The 22,007-nt window shown below is 43.6% G+C and overlaps 1 protein-coding gene across 1 annotated transcript in view; it reads left to right on the top strand.

Moving 5' to 3' along the window:
- The window catches only part of igf1ra (insulin-like growth factor 1a receptor), a 125,328-nt gene that overhangs the window by 12,333 nt on the left and 90,988 nt on the right, over positions 1-22,007 (top strand). Inside the window, exon 2 of the mRNA XM_055934204.1 lies at positions 403-966. Coding sequence (XP_055790179.1) covers positions 403-966 — 564 coding nt within the window. The remainder of the gene's footprint in view (positions 1-402; positions 967-22,007) is intronic.

Here is a 22,007-nt window from a genome sequence, read left to right as displayed (position 1 = left end):
ATAGTATAGCATAACACAAGAAGTCCTGTTGTAAGCTACTATCAAGTCCATATATTTTCAGAAATTATCGCAAGAAGATTAGATTCAGCCCTTTTAATGGGTGTTGTGCTTGTTATTTTGGTGCTCTCATTTGTTTCTTACAATTTCTGGGACTGGCTGACAGTACGCCTTTAAGCCAGGTCACCCCCTGAAAAGAAACATTTTACATGGTAGATTTACATGGTAGACATGGTAAACAGATGAATACAATGAATAGGTATGCAGACAAATAAATTCATATATAATTAAAGGTTACATTTTATTTAGGTACATTGAATAAGGGACACAAATACTGTGTTTTAAAATGATTAACTATGATGTGTAATAATGTGTGATTTTTCTTTCCCTTTCTCTCTCCTCCAGTCTGTGGTCTAAGTATCGACATCCGTAATGACATCAGTGAGTTCAAGAGTCTGGAGAACTGCACGGTGGTGGAGGGCTACCTGCAGATCCTCCTCATTGGAGAAAAGACCAACAACCTCAACCAGGAGCTCTTCCGCTCCCTCAGCTTCCCCAAGCTGACCGTCATCACCGACTACCTGCTCCTGTTCCGCGTGTCCGGCCTGGACAGCCTCAGCACGCTCTTCCCCAACCTCAACGTCATCCGCGGACGCAACCTCTTCTACAACTACGCCCTGGTGATCTTCGAGATGACCAGTTTGAAGGACATTGGCCTGTACAACCTAAGGAACATCACACGAGGGGCCATCCGGATCGAGAAGAACCCGGAGCTCTGCTACCTAGACTCTGTGGACTGGTCTCTCATCATGGACGCAGAGTTCAACAACTTCATCGCGGGGAACAAGCAGTCCAAGGAGTGTGGTGATGTGTGTCCAGGCATCACGGAGGACAACGCTCAGTGCATCAAGACCAGCTTTAACGGCAACTTTAACTCTCGCTGCTGGACATCCAACCACTGCCAGAAAGGTAAGGAGCTCTGAGCTTTTCTCTTCACAGTCTGGGCAGCAGAGACCCAGTCACATCAGCACAGAGGACGGCCTGTCCACAGAGCTCCCATTTACTTTTTTTTTTTGTTTACTCCTGCAGAATTTTGTATTTGTTTGTGTTGTTTTTTTAAGGTTTTATGCAAAGGTGGGACCAAGTCACTATTATTCAAGTCACAAGCAAGTCTCAATTCGCAAGGTCTGAGTATCAAGTCTCAATTCGCAAGGTCTGAGTATCAAGTCTCAATTCGCAAGGTCTGAGTATCAAGTCTCAATTCGCAAGGTCTGAGTATCAAGTCTCAATTCGCAAGGCCTGAGTATCAAGTCTCAATTCGCAAGGTCTGAGTATCAAGTCTCAATTCGCAAGGTCTGAGTATCAAGTCTCAATTCGCAAGGTCTGAGTATCAAGTCTCAATTCGCAAGGTCTGAGTATCAAGTCGAGTCCCAAGGAAAACAGTCAACAAAGTCAATACAAATTACATCTATACATGCAATGACAAATCTTTGTCTATTTGGCTACCAGACACGCATTTTCATTATTTTGTCTACAACACATTTTGATTATGTAATAATTCATTTTAACAAAAATTCCAAATGCAATCTTCATTAAGCATTTTGATGTACCAAAAGACCAGTAGGCCTATGCTAGTCATTGTTGCATGATTCCCCATTGCTGGTGAGCTTGCAAAGTAAACAGTTATTAACAACCAATTTTTGGACCTGCATATTTATTTAAGGCAATCATTTTTCCTACAATTTGAGTTTTGCTCTGCAGCCGATCGAAAATCAACAATCTGTTCGCTAGCACCTGACCTGTGTTGATTGACAGTTTGCTGGTCCAATCAGAGGGCCGAGTGTGCTTTTCACTAGCCATTCTGTTGCACGTTTCTTTTACAAGTGCGATGCTGCGGCTACTGTCTCTGGCTGCATGGAGAGTAATCCACAGAAACTCTGTGCCACAAAATTGGTGACAAAACGTTACAAAACCTGTCATGTGACTCGAGTCCCCACCTCTGGTTTTAAGGTAGATTGTTTCTCAAATAACTGGGGTATTTGGCGGTGTTTGTCTATCCGACTTGTGATACAACCATTTGCAGAGGTGTCTTTGATCTAGGTAGCTAGGTGGGTTCCAGTCTCGCAAACATTCTCAAATTGTGAATTCCTCAGTGAACAAATCCCATGAATCAATGTTGTTTTTCTTTCATATTTGTCAGGGAGCAGGATTGTCCCCCATCCAGTAAAAACATTTCCTCTCTGTTTGTTATGGAGGTCTTTTCTTTAGATCAACCTATTTGCTGACAGAACTAAGGATGTGTGCATAATACAGTTTCTGGTATTAAATACATTCTCAGTTGAGGTTACTGTTGCTCTGCCAAAAAGCGAGGCAGTGAGTCTTCATGTCTGGACCATATCAGGTCAATATTTACTAAATCTTATCTGGTGTGATTAATGAGTTATGACACACGACACTACAGCATAAGTATTTAAAGTCTATGAAGAAGGAAGGATATGGTTTTCTTGTAGCCTCTTTATAGTTATATTTTTAAAGGACCAATGCAGCCATTTTTACCTCAATATCAAGTCATTTCTGGGTAACAATGAAGTACCATACTGTGACTGTTTTCAATCAAAATGGTAAAAAAGAAACAAAAATATATTATTCGCAAGAGCAATTTCTGTCTGGTAGTGGTCTGAGTGGGGAGGGGAAAACGGAGAACTAGCTGTTATTGGCAGAGGTTTGGAACTCTCTTTCTTATTGGTCTATTAACTAATTTACTGCCCGATGACATACTCCATCCCACCAAACCTGGCTGAAAATTCAAAGGTATTTTCATACAGCTCTATAATGGGCATTATCATCATTTTCACAATTTCACAGTATTTATTCCAACCTCATAGTGTGGAAATATATATAAAAAACAAGAAATCATATTTTTGTCTACACTGGCACTTTAAATGTATACATGTCTATTACTCACAGATATAGAATGAGAATTAAACTGTCAATCAGCAGTTGAAACAATAACAAAGCGTTCTCCCCACTCCTGTTTCTGTAAAAAGTTGAGGGATGAGGCTGGAGAAATGTAACCCCTCTGAAATTCATAGACAGAGCTAATATAAAAAGTATAGTTTAAACCATGTTTTGAGGCTAGGCTATATAGTTTTTGTTTACATTTACTCTGTTTACAAACATTGGAATGAAACAAGCTTATATTTCGGGTTCTGATGGGGTACGACAGATGAACTATGCTCATGAGCATTTCTAAGTTATATTTTTCAAGAATCAATTGGTACATTTAATTAATTAAAAAGTCAAAAAATGGATGAAGCAACCTCAGATTGCCCCTTTAAGTTAATAAATAAAATTCATGTCTGGTTGTAAGACTTTAACAGTCAACAGTTGACTTATTTAGGACTGGAAGTTGAGGGCAAGGGATAGTGGGAAAAGTTGTTTTGGTCTTGTTGTTTTGTTGTCTTCCTTAGGCATTGTGGTTGGCGTTGTTGTTGTGGATGTGTGGCTGAGAGGGTGACATCAGTGCCACAGCATTGGCCAACCAGGCTCCCACCGTAGTGTATTTGTTTGTTTTGTCTAGACGATTACACACTGCAGAGCTTGAGTTGGAATGGGCGCCTGTTTAAAGCCTCAAGTGTCTCACTGTGTGGACAGTTTTTCACTGGTCCAAATCAAAGGAATTCAGATGCATATTTACCCTGTGAAGGAGATTACTGTAGGTTGACCTTGACTTCAAGGAGCTTTGGGGGAAAACACTTCTCCTAGCCTCCTACTTGCCTGTCTGCTCCCCTTTCCTCTCAACATGAAATAATAATGGGAAAATGTCCTCCCAGCCATAGCCTTTTGAAGACCTGTTTACAGCTCCCATGGATAACTGGTAGTTCTAAACATCTTCCCTTCAGGCCCAGAAAACAAATAGAGGAAATCAACCTCTAAATAGTGACTTCATTAGTGACCGTTTATGTTTCAAGGAATGTACTTTATTATTGTGATATTTGTTCTTTGAATGCAGAATTAAATTAATGAGGATGTTTATAGTATTTGTTGTAAGGGTCTCTGGTATATCTAACTGTATGTTGCAGTATAGACAGTCTGGACTGGCTTAAGTGACCTGTGTGGAATTAACTTAACTTAACTTAACTTAACAAAGATTTGCTTGTAATTTATCTGATGTTGGTTGGAACCAATGTTAAGGGTCAACATTTTTGTTTTTCCTAAGATTTGTTATGGTAAGGAGACAAAGAGCATTTTTGTTTTTCCTAAGATTTGTTATGGTAAGGAGACAAAGAGCATTTTTGTTTTTCCTAAGATTTGTTATGGTAAGGAGACAAAGAGCATTTTTGGTTTTCCTAAGATTTGTTATGGTAAGGAGACAAAGAGCATTTTTGATTTTCCTAAGATTTGTTATGGTAAGGAGACAAAGAGCATTTTTGATTTTCTCCCACAGATCCGTTCTCCCACCTTAAAGCCTAGCAGATGTCAGGGTAAATACTCTGAGACTTGAGGTCTCAACTATGCAAATAAAGACTAACAGAGATTGTGATATAAGGATAAAATGGCTCATTTAGAGGGTGTGTGGTTGTGGTTTAGTGGTAGTACAGCTAGATTTGTAGGCTCAAGTCTCACCCATACAATGTTCAAGGCTCTGAGTCTAGCAGAGATGAGACTTTCTCTGGCCCTCACTGAAGGGTAGATACTCCACTTGTCTCCACCCCTCTGCATAATTGCCTTGTTTTTCTCCAGTACAGATGTTTCTTCAAGGGCATGCTGTGCAGCGGTTTCCTAGTCAATCCGGACCAATCCTCTACTCTGAATGCATCTCTTTAATTACAGTACATGACTAGGAGATGCTGTTTGCTAGTAGGACTACTTTAGCCTCTGGGGAAGTTTTTTTTGAGCGCTATTGTTTGTTAGGTCAAACAGGCATTACTCTATACTTTCATTGCCTGCTTGTATGAACTCGCTGTGTACAGTTTTAAGCAACACCAATCTACTAAATGTTTAATTAGAAAGGAACAGATTGCCTCAGAAATGGGCATGCAAATAGCAACACATGACTTTCGAGGTTAATTCCTGGCTCTATGTTCCTGTCTGGCTGGGCGTGGGTAGGGTAGGATAGTGTTACCTGGCTGGTATTAGGCTCTTTGTCTGGAAATAGGCAGACCCGGGCCATGGAGATTTAAGGGGGTAGTGGGTTCTCTTTAGTAGCGGGCCATGGCATGTGGAGAGGCGCTAACGGATGGCTTATGTGAGAAGGGGGGCTGAGGGGAAAATGTCACAGAAATGTCAAGTGTACATGCACAACGGCAGGCTCTTACTAACACCCCAGAGGAGGCATAACACAGCCCAGCTCCCTCCTCATCTGTTATCCCTTTCCCGCTTTCCTTCCCTCCCTCAATTTTGGTCTTTTTTTATTGCCCTTCTTCATAGTTTGACTAGTATTTCCCCCTCTCTCTTCTGCCAGCTTTATCAGAGACTGTTAACAGCTTTATCTGTGAGATATCTCCTGACTGTTTATTCTCATTCTCTCAACACTCCAGCCGCCAGTTGAGTTGTTTGGCTGGCCGTGGCCCCTGTGACATTGCGTGTTGTTGGTGTGTGTTTTTGGGTCTTGTGACCTGCTCTCTGGCCTGCTTCGAATGTGGCCCTCTGGTCGCTCTGTTCCAGACGGGCATGTCTTCCTCCCCCAGAGGAGAAGTGAGCAAAGCCAGCCAATGGGAGAGAGAGAGGCTGGTTGATAAGCAGCACCCAGGCTGTCTCGACCAACCTTGTTCTGTTAGTGCAGATCACACCACCACACAGCTCGTCTGACCTCATATAGCTAACATTTCCCATTAATGTGTTTAAATATTTACTTACAATACGCTCAGCTTGAATGACACTCTGGAGTCTGGTTTCTTAACCACACTGCCCTTTACTTACATTCCCCAGATAACACCCTGTTGGCTTGTATCTTTTACTTTGCTTCAAGTGTACAACTTGATATCACACTGCTCTGAGGGCTCTGCCCTGAACTATGTTCATGGTTTAGAGCAGGGGGAGCAGTTTTAGAGGAAGTCATTGTGATGAAAGCTTTTAAATGAAATGTTTAGTTTGTGAGATTCGATACATTAAATCTACAGCAGAGCTAGAGTGTTTACTGGACAGGAATGGGGAAGGCTGGTGACTGTCTCTTTAAGGGAGTATATAAGGTAGAAATTCCTGCTGGCTTAGTCATTGCAGCTTTGAGAGGATAAAGAGGGGAAACACACAGAACTCCCTGTATGTACAGAGGCCATGTGGTATGGTGGAGAAAGAATGTTTGTGAAAAACCAAGAGATCACTGAATGGAAGATGATGATGTGGGTGGTAGAGACAGGCGCTGGGAATGTGTGTGTGTGTGTGTGTGTGTGTGTGTGTGTGTGTGTGTGTGTGTGTGTGTGTGTGTGTGTGTGTGTGTGTGTGTGTGTGTGTGTGTGTGTGTGTGTGTGTGTGTGTGTGTGTGTGTGTGTGTGTGTGTGTGTGTGTGTGAGGCGTTAGATGGGCTATGTCATACGATCGGTTGTCTTGTTTTTGTTTAACCAACGTAATCACAGACACTTGCCTCGACATGCAGGGAAGGCTTTACATTTTTAAAGGCTTCTCTGAGGCTTATCAAAGGGCCGTGGTGAGGGATAGAAAGCAGGAAGGGCTCCAGTTCCAGCAGTCTGGCCTTTTCTCCAAGAGCCCTGTGCTTTCCTGGGGGGTATGGTAGTGCTGCTGGTGACTCACTTCCTGGATCCATCTCCCTGTGCCAGGCATGCCTGCCCAGCTCTGCCCAGGCAGTGTTCCACTGTGAAGACAAATCTTTATCAGCCTCACATATCGTGCCCTCCCTCCCTTTCGCTACTCCCTCCTCCCCCACAGTAAAGACGGCATAATCAGATCCCTCATCTTCTCCTCCACTCTCCTCAGCCCTGCAGCACTCTCAATGGGTCACTACATCTCCTCTTGAGAGGGAAAAAGCCATGGGAAACTGGACTTGCACAACACGCTAGCTAGCATAACCACAATGTTTATTTATTTTATTTTTTATTTTTTAGTATTTCCTCAGAGGACTAGGGAATATTGATTCCTTGTGTTGCTACTCTATGGTGCCATTGAATAAAACGACATTAGAGATCGTTGACAAGCCCTTTCATGGCAGGCCTGTGTGCAAACCCATCCCTATCTTTGTGTTCTCAGACTGTGATGTATTTTAAAGAGTGGCCGGTGGACAGAAGCCTTCTATGAACAGACATTTTGTATAGCGCTTAATAAGCTTTAATACCTATGCACGTACAAGAACAAATAATTGTTGTCCTGTAGTCTGTGTGTGTATCTGAGTACATTCCATGCAGTTCTTTTCCCCTCTCTCCCCTCTCCTGGCCTCTGACACATTGTCTCCCATTAGGTGGCATTCATAAATGTCATTCTTGAGAAATGTGAGCAGGAGATCTTAATATGTTTAGCTGTTATAGAGACGCTCTTCAGTCGGCCCCAATAACCAGAGCCCTCGCGAAGCAAGGGGATAAAACGGTTTGGTTACAAATGTTTTTTCTGTTTAATTGGTTTTATAGGTTTCCTTTGGACAGTATGATTGGTCAGACAGTTTGTTTTTAGTTTTCCCCTAAAGCAAATGTTTTATATATTATCTGCTTCAGTGCGTTGCTAGTTTGTAGTGCAATGCATGGCAAGCTACTTACATGCTTGCTTGTGTCAACAACACATATACTACTATGCAAAGCATTTTAAACAGTAATGTCTTTCAAATAGTACATTTGTTTTGGTTATCTGTTGTATATTTGTAAAATTTGAATACCCGTTATGAAAATACTGTCATCAATGCCTCTCTATAATGAATTCAAAGGCTGGACTGTGTAGCAATGCTGCCACCACAGATACTTCTATAATGATTTAAAAGGCTGGACTGTGTAGCAATGCTGCCACCACAGATACTTCTATAATGATTTTAAAGGCTTGACTGTGTAGCAATGCTGCCACCACAGATACGTCTATAATGAATTCAAAGGCTGGACTGTGTAGCAATGCTGCCACCACAGCTACTTCTATAATGATTTTAAAGGCTTGACTGTGTAGCAATGCTGCCACCACAGCTACTTCTATAATGATTTAAAAGGCTGGACTATGTAGCAATGCTGCCTCTCCACACATACTTCTATAATGATTTAAAAGGCTGGACTGTGTAGCAATGCTGCCACCACAGATACTTCTATAATGATTTTAAAGGCTGGACTGTGTAGCAATGCTGCCACCACAGATACTTCTATAATGATTTAAAAGGCTGGACTATGTAGCAATGCTGCTACCACAGATACTTCTATAATGAATTCAAAGGCTGGACTGTGTAGCAATGCTGCCACCACAGATACTTCTATAATGATTTAAAAGGCTGGACTGTGTAGCAATGCTGCCACCACAGATACTTCTATAATGATTTAAAAGGCTGGACTGTGTAGCAATGCTGCCACCACAGATACGTCTATAATGAATTCAAAGGCTGGACTGTGTAGCAATGCTGCCACCACAGCTACTTCTATAATGATTTTAAAGGCTTGACTGTGTAGCAATGCTGCCACCACAGCTACTTCTATAATGATTTAAAAGGCTGGACTATGTAGCAATGCTGCCTCTCCACACATACTTCTATAATGATTTAAAAGGCTGGACTGTGTAGCAATGCTGCCACCACAGATACTTCTATAATGATTTTAAAGGCTGGACTGTGTAGCAATGCTGCCACCACAGATACTTCTATAATGATTTAAAAGGCTGGACTATGTAGCAATGCTGCTACCACAGATACTTCTATAATGAATTCAAAGGCTGGACTGTGTAGCAATGCTGCCACCACAGATACTTCTATAATGATTTAAAAGGCTGGACTGTGTAGCAATGCTGCCACCACAGATACTTCTATAATGATTTTAAAGGCTGGACTGTGTAGCAATGCTGCCACCACAGATACTTCTATAATTATTTTAAATGAAGGACTGTGTAGCAATGCTGCCACCACAGATACTTCTATAATGAATTCAAAGGCTGGACTGTGTAGCAATGCTGCCACCACAGATACTTCTATAATGATTTTAAATGAAGGACTGTGTAGCAATGGTGCCTCTCCACAGATACTTCTATAATGATTTAAAAGGCTTGACTGTGTAGCAATGCTGCCACCACAGATACTTCTATAATGATTTAAAAGGCTGGACTGTGTAGCAATGCTGCCACCACAGATACTTCTATAATGATTTTAAATGAAGGACTGTGTAGTAATGCTGCCACCACAGATACTTCTATAATGATTTAAAAGGCTGGACTGTGTAGCAATGCTGCCACTCCACAGAGACGGACAGAGACACACACAAATGTGAGCGCTCGCACACATGCACACAAACACACACACACATAGGCATTCCATGCCCTCACATTTGCCTTTGTCCGCGCCCAGTGTGCCTATTGTTTCTGCGTGTGTGTGCATGTGTTTGTGCGTGTGTGTGTTTGTGTGTATGTGTGTGTGTGTGTGTGTGTGTGTCTGCATGCACGTGGTGACTGTGTGCGAACCACTCATTGCCTGTGCTGATGGGCTGCTTGCTGCCTTCTGGCCGCTCTGTGCGGAAGCTGTGACTCATCCGGCACTCTTAACACTCATTCATAAATCTGTGTGAATACTATAACTTCCTCTCTCAGCGCCGTGGGGCCCCCGCTCTGTGATAGATTCCACTCAGTCCCAGTGTAATGGCAGGAAGGATGAGGCCTATCTCCTCTCCGCCTGTTAGCACTGCTACTCACTAGCTGCTCCCCACTGAGGTGAGAGGAGTAGCTGCTCTGCTCTGCTCCATGCTGCTTGGGCTGCCTGCCTGAGCTCTGTGCCCACTGCAGCCACTGCTCACTACTGGGCAGGCTTGGCATTGCCAGGGGGGATAATGCGCCATGCCCGCAAGTAAGCTCTCAGAGCACAAGTTAATTCCACAACGTGGGAAAAAAATCTCCTGCCGACAAATCTCCTGCAGAAGTGAGGGTGTGTGCGGTATTGGTGGATATATTTGACACACCGCAGAGGAAGAATATTGTTCTGCCATGGGTGAACAGCTAGTTTCAGGGGCAACGGGATCAGATCCGCTTCTCTGCTGGCGTCTTCTCCTGCTGGCGTATGCCTCCTTCTGCGCTATGACACACACACTGAGGGGAAAGTGTGTGGATGTGGCACGTGTGATGACTGAGATGAGGAGGGTGGGTCTTGAGATGCTCAGTGGAGCTACGCGGAGATGCTCAGTTGAGTTACCCAAGTCCCCTTGGGTAGTGAGGAGAGACCAGCTGGCCGGTAGAAGAAGGATGACCCCAGAGATGTCTCAATTCCAGAACATTGTTTGATCACTGTCTGTCCTTTCTAATGTCTTTTCTAATTTCACGTATTATCTTAGCTCGTGTTTTTGTTACTCTTTACAGCTGATATGCGATATGAAAGGGTAATACAAATCACTGCTGCTGATAACAAAGTGTGGCCAATGTCACCATGCGTTCCTATCATGAGGAAATATGGTAAAGGGAATTTGCTAAGCAGTGTAAACATGATGTACATGTTAGGAGTGTGGAGCAATGGAAATCAGATGTCAAGGCTAATGCTCTTTATAGCTTTAGCTGGTCTTTGTCTAGAGAAAAAAAAGACTTACTTTTATGACTGTTCTCTTTTGGAATGAAGTGGGTAGGAACTTCTTTGAAATAGCAGAGGTTAGCATAACAACGCGCTTTGTGTTACTTCTTAGGAGCTAAAGAAAAGCCACATGTAGGAGTGTGTGTGTGTGTGTGTGTGTGTGTGTGTGTGTGTGTGTGTGTGTGTGTCTGTGTGTGTGTGTGTGTGTGTGTGTGTGTGTGTGTGTGTGTGTGTGTGAGAACAGGCTGCAACATGCCAGTCTGTTCTTATGCACTGAGGAGATAAAAGGGTGTCATAAAATTACAAAGGAAATCTTATGGACTTACTCAGCTAATTGAAATGCCTCTGACAACCACACTTCCCCTTTAACCCTTTACTGAGCTTCTTCAGTCAATGTGAAGAGAGAATAGAGTGCCTTGTTGATATAGACCTGTGAGGTCTAGCTGCTGTCTATCCTAGCGTTGTAAGTCATGTCTGCATTTGTCTGTGATTGAAGAATGACCTTGACCTCATCCGGGAGGACAAGGAGGATGCTTCCCCTTCCTCTGTCCCCGGGTCTGTTTGGGTTTAATACCCAAGCCCTAGAGCAGTTGTCAGGACTCTGGGTAATGTGAACAGGTGTATGGGGCTCCTCTGTTCTGCTGTTGCTGCTGGCCTTCTCCTCTCCTCTCAGCCTGTCCATCTCTCCTGCTCCTGGCAGGACTGCTGCTCCTTGGCCACACCAACTGGCCTTTCACCAGTTGGCTCTCTGTTAGCATCAGGGTGGCCAAGGATGAAATATGGGGTCTTATGGCGCATTTCCACTGAGGATTTACCCCAGTGTTTTACCCAAAAGGCTCAGACTTTTCTCTTTGCTGCTATGCGGGCCAGCACCCGTGTCTCACTGGGCCATGGCTCCGGCGGACCTGCTCCAACTTGGAGCCAAGGCCCTGGGTACTTTCCCGCTGGCATTAACATAATAATGGCTAACTGTGAACTTTAAAACCATCTCATAAAGCAACAGTCTTGAATGATGCAAAGCTTGTTGATTCTACTCACAACAAGTCTTTCGTGTCACTCTCCTGTGTTAACATAATAACACCAGAGCTAACATTACACAAAACACTGGTGTGGGGGTAAGTCTAAGTTGCTCTTGTTCAGAGAACTATGGAGGTGTCGAAATCCTCGCATTGACTAAAGAAGAGTTAGACAATGCTGCAGCCTGTTTCAATATCATTTCAGTCTGATCTTGTGTGAGAAATGCTCTTCACTCTTGGAGGATCTTATGTTATTTGATATGTCTTCATATCAGTGGTGGATTTAGGTGCCATGCCCTCATCCCTATCCTCATCCCTGTCCTTATCTGTGCACTGTCCTCATCCCTACCCTGCCCTCATCCCTTCCCTGTCCTAATCCCTGTCCTGTCCTAATCCCCGTCCTGTCCTCATCCCTACCCTGCCCTCATCCCTGCCCTGTCCTAATCCCTGTCCTGTCCTAATCCCCGTCCTGTCCTCATCCCTACCCTGCCCTCATCCCTGCCCTGTCCTAATCCCTGTCCTGTCCTAATCCCTGTCCTGTCCTTATCCCTGTCCTGTCCTTATCCCTGTCCTGTCCTAATCCCTGTCCTGTCCTTATCCCTGGCCTGTCCTAATCCCTGTCCTGTCCTTATACCTGTCCTGTCCTAATCCCTGTCCTGTCCTAATCCCTGTCCTGTCCTTATCCCTATCCTGTCCTCATCCCTGTCCTGTCCTAATCCCTGTCCTGTCCTTATCCCTGTCCTGTCCTTATCCCTGTCCTGTCCTAATCCCTGTCCTGTCCTAATCCCTGTCCTGTCCTTATCCCTGTCCTGTCCTTATCCCTGGCCTGTCCTAATCCCTGTCCTGTCCTTATACCTGTCCTGTCCTAATCCCTGTCCTGTCCTAATCCCTGTCCTGTCCTTATCCCTGTCCTGTCCTTATCCCTGTCCTGTCCTTATCCCTGTCCTGTCCTTATCCCTGTCCTGTCCTTATCCCTGTCCTGTCCTAATCCCTGTCCTGTCCTTATCCCTGTCTGCAGTACTATAGTAAGGTCTGGGAGCTGAGGGGGTTCAGCACAGCTGCTCTCTTGTTTCATCAGCGGACGGACAGCGGGCCGCTACTGTGTTAAATATAGACTGTCTCCAGAGCAGCACCAACAGCAGCTCTATCTCAGTCTGTTAGGAGGGGAGTGGAGGGAGAGGCCACGTCACCTGGGAAACCTCACTAAACTCATTCATCCAGCCGGCTAATCTGGCTCAGGACCCACAGGACACTCATTTAGTGTTCCTTACTGTAATTTTACAGTTGGAGATTAGGGTTAAAGACTGGCCATGGGTTAATATAGGGTGACGGCAGACTATTGTCTCTTTTTCATGTTACATTTTCTATATCCTCCAAAAATTCTCCCAAGGTAAACCCTGGCATCATTACAAGTATATTGTGGGAAACAGCCCTTAAATTACATTATTATATTTATTTTTGTACCTTTATTTCACTAGGCAAGTCAGTTAAGAACAAATTCTTATTTACAATGACGGCCTACCCCTGCCAAACCCGGACGACGCTGGACCAATTGTGCGCCACCCTATGGGACTCCCAATCACGGCCGGATGTGATGCAGCCTGGATTCAAACCAGGGACTGTAGCGACGCCTCTTGCACTGAGATGCAGTGCCTTAGACCGCTGCACCATTATGGAGACAACACTGTTCATGCCACGTGTGGCCATCTTTTCCCCAATTCTAGAGGAAGTTGCTTATTGGGTATCTGTGCAGATGTCTTACTGAACCGCCCAAACACTGTCTGGCTTGTCTCCCTATCTCATATGTTTGGGTTCTGGCTGATTCCATGTTCCACTCCTCCATCCTGCCCCTTTCCCCCAGTCCTCTCCTCTGGTGTGGTCGTCTGGCTCCCATAACCAGGCCCAGTGCTGATAGAGCAGAGTAGAGTGGAGCGGTGGGGTGAGGTGCATTAGTCTACCTTTCATCTGCCCGTCCTCTTGTGTCTGATGAGAGCACGTTTGTTGATAAGTGTCTAGCAAGCCTTTGAAGTCCCAGCCTCCGTTACTCTCTCCCCAACCCCCCACCATCTCCCATTAGTGCATCAATTACTAAGACATGACCAGCCGAGCCAGGCTTGTTTGCACTTGAGTGTGCTTTAAGGTCCACCTCTCTCTGGTCTTCTGAAAAACATGACAGGCGCTAGTCCACAGCGTTCATGTAAACACTTCCGATTCTTATTTATGTTTTATTAGTCCACATTACTTACACTCATTTACTCAAAGCTGCCTCTTGTTGCTAAATCATTTATTTTTAATTATTATTATTTTTAGGTTTTATTTTGTTACACTTGCCTGGGTCCTTTGGATATAATTGTAACATTGAGTGGACAAACATATAAATGATTGTTGATACATGAGTTACAGATGTAGGATCTTAATTTGACCTGTATTGTCGCAGCAAAATAAACCTGCAGCAACAGGATCTGAACGTTTATTCCATAATGTTTCTTGATCAGTGGCAAGGCTATTAGCTGGCGAATATTATGCGACATGAAAAGTGTAATACTGTTAATATAACTGTGTGTTAGTGTGGGTTTTCAGTGAATTTATGTAAATTCTCAGCAACAAAAGAGTGATCAAATGAAGATCCTACATCTGTACAATGATATTTTCTATCATGATATTAGGCATCAGATCTCTGCTGTGTGGTCCTTCTCCCACCTCTTCACTGCAGTCAGGTGTTGTTCTCATGTACTGCAGTATGCATTGTTCCTTGGCCAGGCATGTACTAACTTGTTAAAAAGCTTGTTTTTTTACATTCCACCCCCTTAACTGGGTGATAAATGGTTTATCTTGCCATTTTGCCGTCCACCTGTGTGTGGTAATGATACTGATGTTCCTGTTGAGGAAAGCCCCTGGAATCACAGGCTGGTAGTTTTTGCTGGTACAGTTGTCTAACTGACCTGTCTGTCTTCCAAGCCAAACTACTGCGCTATCTGTCTACCCAACCAAACTACATTTGGGTAATTTAGCAGACACTCTTATCCAGAGTGATTTACAAGTGCCTTGCTCAAGGGCACACTGACATATTTTTCACCTAGTCTGCTCGGCGATTCGAACCAGTGACCTTTCAGTAACTTGCTCAACGCTCTTAAGCTCTAGGCTACCTGCCACCCAAACTACTGCTCTATCTGTCCATGTATCTGCTGTTGATACTGGCACTGAGGGTAGTTCAAATGTTTCTGAAGAATTTCCAAAAATGGGGAAAAGATGTGTTACGTAAGATTGCTTTATACATTTTTTTTGTCTGGAACAACATTGTGTTCTCCCTTGCCTGGTGCAGTTCAGAGCTCACAGAAAGTTTGTCTGTTACCAGATTGAGAGTGGCTGTCTGTGATTAACTTTAGGCCTACATGCTAGATGCGTGTGTTTAGACAAATGCCATTAAATGTCAAAGCCCAACTCCAGATGTGTGTCCTCTAGACATAGAGCTAGTTGGGGTTGGGAGGCGTGGTGTGATAGGAAGTGTGTGGGTGTGTGTGTGTGTGTGTGTGTGTGTGTGTGTGTGTGTGTGTGTGTGTGTGTGTGTGTGCAACACAAAGTGGCATTTGTTCAAGGGGATTGCAACATTGTGTCTCTGATGTTTCTCACTCAGCGTGCGCAAGTCAGTCATTCATCTGCACTGTGGAATGCCGTTTCCTTTGGGTCATATTTATACGTGTGGAGTTTTTTTCTCTCTTTCCCTCCATGGCATTTTTCAAACGACTGGCTAATTTTGTTTACATCAGAGTCATCAAGGGAACGTGATTAGTGCCCCCAGCACCGAAGAGCGTCTGTGTTGTGCCACACAAATGGCCAATTGTAGTGGATGTTGATTGTATTAGATTAAGCACTTAGTTGACCCCCCTCTCCCATGTGCTGTCATCTGTTCTCCTTCACTGCGGATTCATTCACTCTGTTCCGCCATTGCCCTGCTCAGTGTCTAATACATGGGCAGAACATTTAATCCAATATGTGCTTAACTGTGGTCTGTCCCACAGGGACTGTGAACATCACTGGGCAGTGTGAAATAAAGAGACCATGCAGTATAGATGGGCCACACACACTCAGGTTGATCTGAAGTAAACCAGAAACCAGGCTGTCTGTCAGTCTACTTGCTTTTGTTTGCTAACCACTGGCTGACAAGACGCTTGATCAAATAAGACTGATATGAGAGGACAGTGTGTTTTATTGGCTGGCAGTGAGAGGATTATATGACGTATTTTCTAGGGCTGGGAATTGCCAGGGACCTCACGATACGATATCATCACTATACTTAGGTGCCTATACGATATGTATTGCGATTCTCACAATTCTCACTACTAGCGCTAGCTAACGCTATCTGACAAAAACACACATATTTTATCGATACTTGGAGTCAAAGTATCGATTTAATATCGTAAAACAATTATATTGCGATATATAACTGTATTGATTTTTTCCGCCATCAGTAGTATCTGTATTGCTGACCTTGTATAGTATTGTGTGCTGGAGATCCTGGTGGTCCTTGACTTCATCTGGTGTGCAGCACAGGGAATGTTGATGTAACGTGATCTTGTGACAGCCAGGCAGACAGGGGCTGGCTGGAGCCTCGCTAGGGGCTTAACAGAGGAAAGACGATGTCTCCCTGCCTGACATTTTCCCTCCACTTTGCTGTCACAGTGGGAGACAGTGGTGACCTTAGAAAAGTGTCACAGGGTTCCTCAGCACAGCACTGGCTGAGCGGGCAGAGGAGAGGCAGGTGCAACAGGTGCTAAGGTTCACATGTTTCACAGCCTGGACTGAGGACTGTGGCCCTATAGCTTCTGATGTAATGCTTGCTGAATCTCATTTCCTGTCTCTCTCCTCCCACTCCTCTGACCAACAGAGAAGCTAGGAATGAGTCTGGAGGGATTTTTCTGTGTGTTTTTGACGTTGTGCTCAGATGGCTGAGTTGGTGTTGGTTATTCTCAGTACAGAGTAGCATGGAGAGTTCAGGCCTGAACCCAAGCAGTGATGTGTGAGTGTCTGAGTGTCTTTGTCTGTGTGTGAGAGTTCATCTACACTCTAGAGAGCACAGCTAAGATGGAAAGATACTGCACTAAGACATCGTTTCCCCCCCTGCATTTTTTAATCCTTTTCTTGGACTATCTTGGATTGTAGAAACATTGTAATCCATGTTGGATTCCTAGTGTGTCAGATGTGAGGTAGGCTACTGTAGGAAGGAGAAGGTTCAGTCAGCCAGGATGAGTCAGATGGTGAGGCATTATGTTGGCATGACTGTCTGGTACATAGTCAGACATGCTGGACTCTGTCCCGCTCCCTTAGTTAGTCAGTGTTGCCATTGGTATTATTTTAGCCTGCTATCCCACAGGAGACCTCATGATCATAAAAAGACTGAGCCGCCCCCTTGCCTAACTGAGTGGTTCTGCTATCGGAGTGACATGGAATGCTTTTGAACTTTTTACACTGTTGGATGCACTGGCCATGTTTGAATTAACTGAAAGCATTAAGTGTTGGTGTAATTGTGTAAGTATGCAGGGCTAAGTAAAGGAAATATTTCAGACCACCAAGGATGCTTTTGCCACCAACTTTTTGCTGTCTTTTCTTTATATCTGAAAAGTATTGCCGGTAACAAAGCCGGTGCTTTTATTTCCGCCAACCAACCTATTCGTGACTGCGGTAATTTACTGAGGGGTTGGCGACCCGCTTTTCATCTTACCGGTCTTTGGCACGCTTTAAATCATGAACATTATATTGTTGTCCGACATCAAACCTGTCCTTGTCAATCACAAAGCTTCACAGAAATGCTTTTAATGCATTTATTCTCTCCTTTTAAATGTATGTAGTTCTGTCCTTGAGTACTTCTTGTCTAATGTCACAGAAATGCTTCGGCATTTAGCCTGGGGGAATGCATACTGCCAGTTCAACTTTTTTTTCTTCACTTTATATTTAGCAAATAAATGATGGGGTAATATGCTTAAGTTTGTAACTTAAACTACAAATTGCTAGGAGGCTACCTGTCTTCAGCCAAAATAACTGGTGGGGAGTTTGAAAGGAGAGAAAGCGCGCGGTGTGATCACATCCAACATGGATGAAAAAAACACTTTTTGAAATCATCCTTGAGACTTTCATTCAGGTCAGTTTTTTTGATTTCCTTACATGATCGCAAAGAGCAGATTCTAATGTTTCTATAGTAAAACAGTTTTATATTCTGTTATTCCAAGATATGAATTCTTACTATATAATACACTACTGTTCAAAAGTTTGGGGTCAGTTAGAAATGTCCTTGTTTTTGAAAGAGAAGCAAAAAAATTGTCCTTTGAAATAACACCAAATTGATCAGAAATACAGTGTAGAGATTGTTACTGTTGTAAATTACTATTTTAGCTGGAAATGGCTGATTTTTAATAGAATATCTACATAGGCGTACAGAGGCCCATTATCAGCAACCATCACTCCTGTGTTCCAATGGCACGTTGTGTTAGCTAATCCAAGTTTATAATTTTAAAAGGCTAGTTGATCATTAGAAAGCCCTTTTGCAATTATGTTATGAAACTCATCAGTCTATTATTTTTCGGAGAAATTAAGGCTATTCCATGCGAGAAATTGCCAAGAAACTGAAGATCTCGTACCATGCTGTGTACTACTCCCTTCACAGAACAGTACAAACTGGCTCTAAACAGAATAGAAAGAGGAGTGGGATGCCCCGGTGCACAACTGAGCAAGAAGACAAGCACATTAGAGTGTCGAGTTTGAGAAACAGGCGCCTCACAAGTCCTCAACTGGCAGCTTCATTAAGAAGTACCCGCAAAACACCAGTCTCAACAACAGTGAAGAGGCGACTCCAGGATGCTGGCCTCCAGGATGCAGGCCTTTTTGCTTCACAAATAAATGCTTCAAGTAACAGACACATCTCAACATCAACTGTTCAGAGGAGACTGGGTGAATCAGGCATTCATGGTCAAATTGCTGCAAAGAAACCACTACTAAAGGACACCAATAAGAAGAAGAGACTTGCTTGGGCCAAAAAACACGAGCAATAGACATTTGACCGGTGGAAATCTGTCCATATTTGAGATTTTTGGTTCCAACCAAAGTCTTTGTGAGACACAGAGTAGGTGAATGGATGATTTCCACATGTGTGGTTCCCACTGTGAAGCATGGAGGAGGAGGTGTGATGGTGCTTTGCTGGTGACACTGTCTGTGATTTATTTAGAATTCAATGCACACTTAACCAGCATGGCTGCCTCAGCGTTCTGCAGCGATACGCCATCCCATCTGGTTAGCGCTTAGTGGGACTATCATTTGTTTTTCAACAGGACAATGACCCAATGCACCTGCAGGCAGTGTAAGGACTATTTGACAAAGAAGGAGTGATGGAGTGCTGCATCAGATGACCTGGCCACCACAATCACCTGACCTCAACCCAATTGAGATGGTTTGGGTTGAGTTGGACTGCAGAGTGAAGGAAAAGCAGCCAACAAGTGCTCAGCTTATGTGGGAACTCTTTCAAGACTTTTGGAAAAGCATTCTAGGTGAAGCTGGTTGAGAGAATGCCACATCATGATGATGGCCACATCATCTTGCAATGCTGTATATATCTCACAATTTCTGGGCTTGCAATGTCTCAAAAGTTCACTAAAGTTGAGGCTATCAATGAGTAGAACTGTACGCATAGGCTAGATCTTGTATATATTGCCTATAGCTTATTTAATGAAGCACTGGCTGTTGATGTCCTAGGCAATAGATCACGAAGCATGGCATTCCCAATTCCCCACTGGTCTAAACTTTTTGGAAATGGCAAGTTCACTTTCTCATCCATAAACCGTTAAACACATCTCAGGTGCAAATGCTGTTCAGCAGCTCAAATCAGCAGGAAGAAGGGCTTTTTTATTAGGAGGGAAGACTACCATGGATCGCTGAAGTAATGATTATGATCACACTTCCTCAATTTAAATATTATGGGGTCACCTATAGATTTCGCAGCCAAGCAAGCATGAGTTATCAGTGTAGTAGCCTATTATTGTCTAGACATGACGTTGAATTATCTTCACCCCTAGAATAAAACCTCCACTCCAGGCTTCAATCATAAGAATCAATTGAATTAAAAAATATTAAGAATTACAGGGGGCAGTTTGGAAAAACGAATCCTGTGTGAATCGTCCTCTGGAATAACGCATGTGCTTGGATAATAATTACATGACCAGCATCTCTATCAATACTAGTCCCATCCGAATAGGGGTATATAACCAGGCAAAGAATAGGCGTATCGGCGTGGAGAGTGCGCCATATCATCCCATGGGAATCTGTCAAGGCTGCGCACAGCAGAATTATCACTGAAATAATCTACTTCCTACACCAAATTTTCTATATTCAAACAAAATAGGCCTTTTTATAATCTGATAAGCAAATGGGCAGCAGCATGCACATGCCAATCCCCTCCTAGTAGGACTGTGATAATGAGGTGGTGTTTCAGCGTGTTTTAGGAGTCGAGCAATAGTCGACTCCTTTGACTCCAACTACAGGAGTCGATGTCGACTCCCAAAATCCTGGAGTTGTTCACCCCTAGTGGAAAGTCTGAATTTAAACAGAGGAATATAGAACAAGCTGCTGTCACATCAGGTTACCATGACAATGGTCGCAACAACAGGATCAAAGTTTAATGTCTCTTGCTCCTTGACGGATAAAGCAATGGCTATATAAAAGGTGAATGCCGGTAATAAATAGGTCAAAATTGGGCTGTTTGAAAGGGGATCATATAAACATTGCCCAATTGTTTTTATAGGCACATACCAAGAATCCTTTGTGAAAGACTTGATTTTGAGCTCTCTTAGAATTCAGTATTTCCTAGTTGGTTTTACTTCAAGCTAGGCAATTGTCATTTAATGTTCTCCTCTTAAATGTGTGGTAGTTTTAAGATTTGTATTAGGATCTTTTCTTTGTTTTGGAGTCTGTTTTTATTGATAGTGTAAAGAGTCATGCTCCATACAGAGTGAGTGAACTGCTCTGAATCCAATGCTATGGGGGAGCACAGCCTCTCTCTGTCTCCGCTCTTTACCAAGCTTGATACATTAAAGGTATTTTAAGTGATCTCTGCTTCCTTGTTTCTCTTCAAGCTGTGCAACAGCACACTAGCCCATTGTGATTTTGCATTGAAGTGTATGTAAATATCGAAGGGGGTTGCCATTTCTTAGCGTGTAAGTACGTGCTCTGGAGAACGCACTCTCCATGCTGCCATGGAGACAGACACCTCTGTGCACTGCGCGTCACTTTGTGCCTGCGGGTGTTAGAAAGTGCTGCACACAAGCATATGTTTAAACTCTTGGCTCAAAACAGGCCAGCGCAGTGGGAGGAAGCGGCCTCTTGGAGCACACCAAAGAAAGGCAGCGCAGCGGCCTCTTTTCAAGTGGACGGCGGAGAGGCGGCCTGTGATTTATGGAGTGAGTGTGAGCTGAGCGGGTCACGTCCTGCCGGAGAGCTTGGCTACTGGGGAGGTGGACGGACGGGAAAAACTCTGAATGGAGGGAGGGAAGGAGGATGGGAGAGAAAGAGGGAGAGGGGGGATAGAGAGGAGAGAGAGAGAGAGGAGGAAGTCCATCTCCCCACTGCACTCATAGGTCTGTGGGCTGGATCACACACAACACTGACATCTCTGTAAGGCGAGATCAAACAAGCCTGTCACCTCCTTGTCCCACTGCTGATTCTCAGGGTTGATATATGGGCAGCTGAAATGGCAAAGTAAGCTTTCCTCTTACTAATCACCAACTAAGGCTGCTGAGAAACTCACAGGAGATAGAAATGAACATCAGAAAGCACAAAACACTTTTCTGATTGATAAAACAACTTTCTTTAAAACTACATCAAAAGTTTATTTCCAAAATGCTATATCGACCAAGTTTTTTTATTTAGTTTATTTTTCATCAGAAATGATGGCACACCTTCATGTGTGTGTGAAGTATTACTGTTCTCAGATTTTTTATTCTTAGATTTTAGACCTGCAATACACCAGTCTCAACGTCAACAGTGAAGAGGTGACTCCGGGATGCTGGCGTTCTAGGCAGAGTTGCAAAGAAAAATTAATATCTCAGACTGGCCAATAAAAAAGAAAAGATTAAGATGGTCAAAAGAACACAGACGCTGGACAGAGGAACTCTGCCTAGAAGTCGCCTCTTCACTGTTGACATTGAGACTGGTGTTTTGCGTGTACTATTTAATGAGCTGTCAGTTGAGGCGTCTGTTTCTCAAACTAGACACTCTAATGTGCTTGTCTTCTTGCTCAGTTGTGCACCGCGGCCTCCCAAATCTCTTTCTATTCTGGTTAG

Source organism: Salvelinus fontinalis, chromosome 9 (genome assembly GCF_029448725.1).
Source record: "Salvelinus fontinalis isolate EN_2023a chromosome 9, ASM2944872v1, whole genome shotgun sequence".
In the NCBI taxonomy this organism is placed as follows: domain Eukaryota; kingdom Metazoa; phylum Chordata; class Actinopteri; order Salmoniformes; family Salmonidae; genus Salvelinus; species Salvelinus fontinalis.
Note: the sequence above shows the minus strand (reverse complement) of the source record. Positions and strands in the feature narration are given on the sequence as shown.